This window comes from Mytilus edulis, chromosome 11 (assembly GCF_963676685.1).
Source record: "Mytilus edulis chromosome 11, xbMytEdul2.2, whole genome shotgun sequence".
NCBI classification, from domain to species: Eukaryota; Metazoa; Mollusca; class Bivalvia; order Mytilida; family Mytilidae; genus Mytilus; species Mytilus edulis.
The window spans coordinates 51,799,797-51,804,132 of NC_092354.1; the positions used below are offsets into that span (position 1 = coordinate 51,799,797).

Here is a 4,336-nt window from a genome sequence, read left to right on the forward strand (position 1 = left end):
TCTTATGATGAGTAAAGTTGTCACTTGAAAACTTGCCCCATATCATTTTATTTCTTTATAATCAAATATGAGATGTGTAAAATTCAAAAGAAGTGGCACTCCTACATATGTTTTGGAAACTATCTTACTTTATATAGAACACACAGCAGTCTGAATGAAATTGGCAGATGTATTAGTATGATTTTTTTTCTTCAAATTGAAATGCCTTTTGTAGGGTACTGATAGAGGCCACTTAAAATGTATCCATATAAAAATGAGATGTGATATGATTGCCCATGAGACAACTAACCACAAGAGTTAAAATGAAGTGGTAGTAAGCAATTATAGGCCACCATGTACATTAAATCAGAATTTATACTGTAGGTGTGGGTATGCTTATAGTATGCTTATTCCTCCAGAACACCTTACATTTTTGTGTGAGTCTGTTACTTATATTTTTCAGTTTTTGCTTGTTTTTCTGTCAATCTGGATTTTAGTGATTTTTGAATAGAAGTTAAAAGAAATATGAAGTATAAATCAATGAGACAGCAACCTAACGTCAAAAATAAAATATGCAAACAACCAATCAGCAAGCCTCACATGTATCGAATTGGCAGGAAATTAGGATGTTGCACAATTGATTGATTGATTGCTGCCAAAAAAATCCAGGAAAAAATTTACATGCATATTCAGGAAGATAATTTGGGGAAATAAATATACCCTTCTTTGTAGTAGACATGTTTTTTTTTTAATACTAGCTCCTAAGGGAACAAGTAACCACACTACCAGGAGACAACCTAGGTAGCTACACCTCTCTGTTTAAGTTTCCTTTATAAGGTTAGTTTAAGGAACATCAAGGATAAATCCAAGTAGAATATATCTGAACACGGTAAAATATTGTCAATCTTTAAAAGGTAAAATGCAGTAACTATATACACTTCTCTATTTACATATAAAATATGGTAGTTATATATTAATTCCCCCTTTTCAAATTTACACCAACAAAAAGCAGAGCCTTCAAGGAGCCTGTAGTGTTCACCTGACAGTTTGGCATAAAACTGATACAATGCAAAAAGAATAGTTGTCTTGAATGGAAATTTTTGTGGGCCCAAATCTTGTCTTGTTGGACCCATTTTCTTTCTTTTCTATTATAGTTTTCATTAGTACAGAAAAAAAAATAAAAATCCGCAAAAACGGGTAAAAATTGTCATTCAAGGGCAATAACTCGTATACAAGTATACTGACGATTTTGTCCTCAGATACAGCTTCTCTCTATTTATTACAGTGGTTTTTTTTTAAAATGATGCTAATCGTCATTTCAGACAATAACTCAAATTAGAATTGGTCTGACAACTTTGGTTAAAATGGACAGTAAGTAAATATTGACATTTCTATCCCAATCAGATTTTCACTGTCTATAACGGTATTCAAGTTTAAAAAAAACAACTATATACTAGATAAAACACAAAGGTTATGTAAAAAATGCATGCTGGATAAAGTTGAAGATGAAGAACATTTTATATGTGAATGTCCCCTTTATCTTTTGATAAAAGAGTTCTGTGATAAAATTTCGAAGTGTTAAACACAAGTGCCAAGTTCAATTGACTTTTTATTCAAGAAAACCTATAGGTATTAAAAAAAATTTGAACTTATATTAATAAATGTTTTGAACACAGAAAACTATCATTAAAGTACAGATATGTTTATATATAACCCATTGAGAATATTTGCCTGTTAATATTTTATACTATCTGTTTTATTACTGCTTTTTTACACATATTCTTTGGCTCTGGTCTGGCTGTGGCTTAAGATCCGGCATAAACTTATGAAGTTGATTATATTCATATTTATATAAGATTGTCAAAATAATTTGTGTCTCTTAATTATAAAAAATCATTGTAATAAATTGCTTTGCTCATCATGGGTCCTTTAATTGGAATAAAGATATATTGTGTCTTATCTTATCTTTATAGACGATACTTGTATTTTACACCTTTTTTCTACGTTTAGAGATTGAAGTAATATATTTTTTTTTTAAACTAGATACACCAAGGATGATTGTGGCCAATTTTGGTTCCAACTGACTAAGACGTTTTACGGACGACTACGACGAAGAACAAGAAGTGATGGCAATAGCTCACACTGGCCCCTTGGTCCGGGCGAGCTAAGCTTAATGTACAAGTATACCAATTAAGACGTACAAATCTTTTGGCACAACAAATTTCCTTCATCAGTGTCGTTCTTTTTAAACAATATTAGTATCTTTAAGATATATTAATTAACAATGAAGATATTTTATTTTGATCAAGGACATGCCGTCCTTTCAGGCTAAATTTTACAGAAATATAAGTTTTGACCTGTTTAATCATAATTGTCTTCAACAGCAATGCATTACACCCAATACTTTTTGATTTTATGAATACATAAGAAATTGTTGCAAAATGCTTTAGGTCAACTATTCATTTTAATTCCATTCAATAGAAGATGATGACGGATTGGTGTTTAACGTCCAGTGGGAAATATTACATGCATATCGGGACGAGAACATGGTAATGAGATAGAAGTATGAATCCTGTTAATGTCAAGACCGCCGACGAGCCGGATTTTTAACGTGCTAGTTCACAAGGTAAAAGTCCGAAGGAAGACACAAATAACCTTACTCGGGACACATTATTCTGACTCTGATCATGCCAGACTTGCTCATGCCGAAAGAAATCATAGCTTAAAATTCTTGTATACCACCGTAGTCCTAGGGACTTCCATAGAATTAAAAATATGTGATTTCAACAAATATTGAAGTTAATGACATGTGTCACTTAGCACATGGTCATGCAGTAAATCGCACTAAAACTCATCCATATAATTGCATGGCTCAGTGGGGTGTTAGCAGAATTTCATCGGAGGCAATTTCTTGGCATGCTTACTCCTAAATGCGTGTGCTTGGCAGAGAAGAAAAAAATTCAAATTTTCAAGTCTTTGGTTTGACCCGGTTGGATATCTAACTAACAAACTACCGACATCCCAAGTCATGCTAGGCACCACAAGACCACCACTATAAAAAGGTTTTCGTCATGACGTTCCAATTTTAAAGTTAAAGGGATACGGTTTGGAAAAAATTAGGGAAACCAATTAATAAAATAAAAAAAATATAGTAAGTTATTTTATTGCAAATTTGCAGCTATTTGATCGCGTTTTAAAATTCCTTGTTGGTCTGGTCCTTGAAGATTGTTGACGTTTTGTTGAATGTTATCTTCTTCATCGTCATCCATCATATCAAGAGCAGCGTCCCCATCAAGTATTGATATGTTGTGGAGAACACAACAGGTGATAATTATTTCGTTCACTGTTTTAATCTGCTGGACTTCGATATACCGTAGTCTGCGAAATCGTCCTTTCAACATGGCAAAAACTCTTTCTATGATACTACGTGTGGCAGAATGAGCTGCATTATATCTCTTTTGAATTTGTGTCAAATTACCAGTGTTCCTGTATGGCGTCATGAGCCAGGTCTTAATCGGGTAGGCACCGTCTCCTAAAATGTGATTTTGACCACAAGCCATGTTTGCTTCGTCCCATAAATCTGATTGTCGTAGCACCCTGGAGTCATGAACACTTCCAAGAAAACCCGCAAAACAATTCGAAATCTTCATATCTTGAAGGCAAACTGCTTGCAGAATAACACTGTGGAAACTTGTTCTATTGACATAACTTTGTGGGTGTTCTGTTGGGGGTTTAATATGGATATGTGTTCCATCTATACATCCGACGATTCCAGGAAATCCCCTCTTTTCTCTAAATTTTCTTACGACATCATTTTGTTCAGCAGCACCCGAGGGCCATCGTATAAATCTGTCCTTAAGGTTATTCAAAATAGCCGAAATAAACCTATCTCTACTAACAATTACAGACGAGTCGGCCACATCAAAGATATTTGATATAATGCGCACATTTTCCTGATGTCCAAGATATCTCAAGGCTATTAGAACGGTTTTCTCCAAAGAAATTCTCTCCCTACCGCCAAACTGAGGTGACCTGACTGACATTTCTTGGCATGTAGACAATAACTGGCAAAGGTGCTGAAAACAGTCAACTGATATTCTATATATTCTCCTGAATTCAACAGCTGTAAATTGGGCAACAACATCAGATATATAATTGTCTATTCGAACACGACTTTCTCTTTGCCTAAAAAAAAGAAGAGAATTAGCTACAAAATAAATGAATGATAAACATTTTTATAATGTCATAAGATATCTGATTTCATATATTTTTTAACATTTAATGTACTTTATCCATGCACTTAAGAAAAATAGGAAGTGTCCCCCCCCCTTTTTAAGAATAAAATCTTATAACTCGG

General features: G+C 33.7%; 1 protein-coding gene across 1 annotated transcript; it reads right to left on the minus strand.

Annotated features, from left to right (window-relative positions):
• Nucleotides 1–3,140: 3,140 nt before the first annotated feature.
• On the minus strand, nt 3,141–4,022 carry LOC139494361 (putative nuclease HARBI1). Its single transcript, XM_071282526.1, has one exon. It carries the CDS (start codon nt 4,020–4,022, stop codon nt 3,141–3,143), a length of 882 nt encoding a protein of 293 aa, XP_071138627.1.
• Between the last annotated feature and the right edge of the window lie 314 nt (nt 4,023–4,336).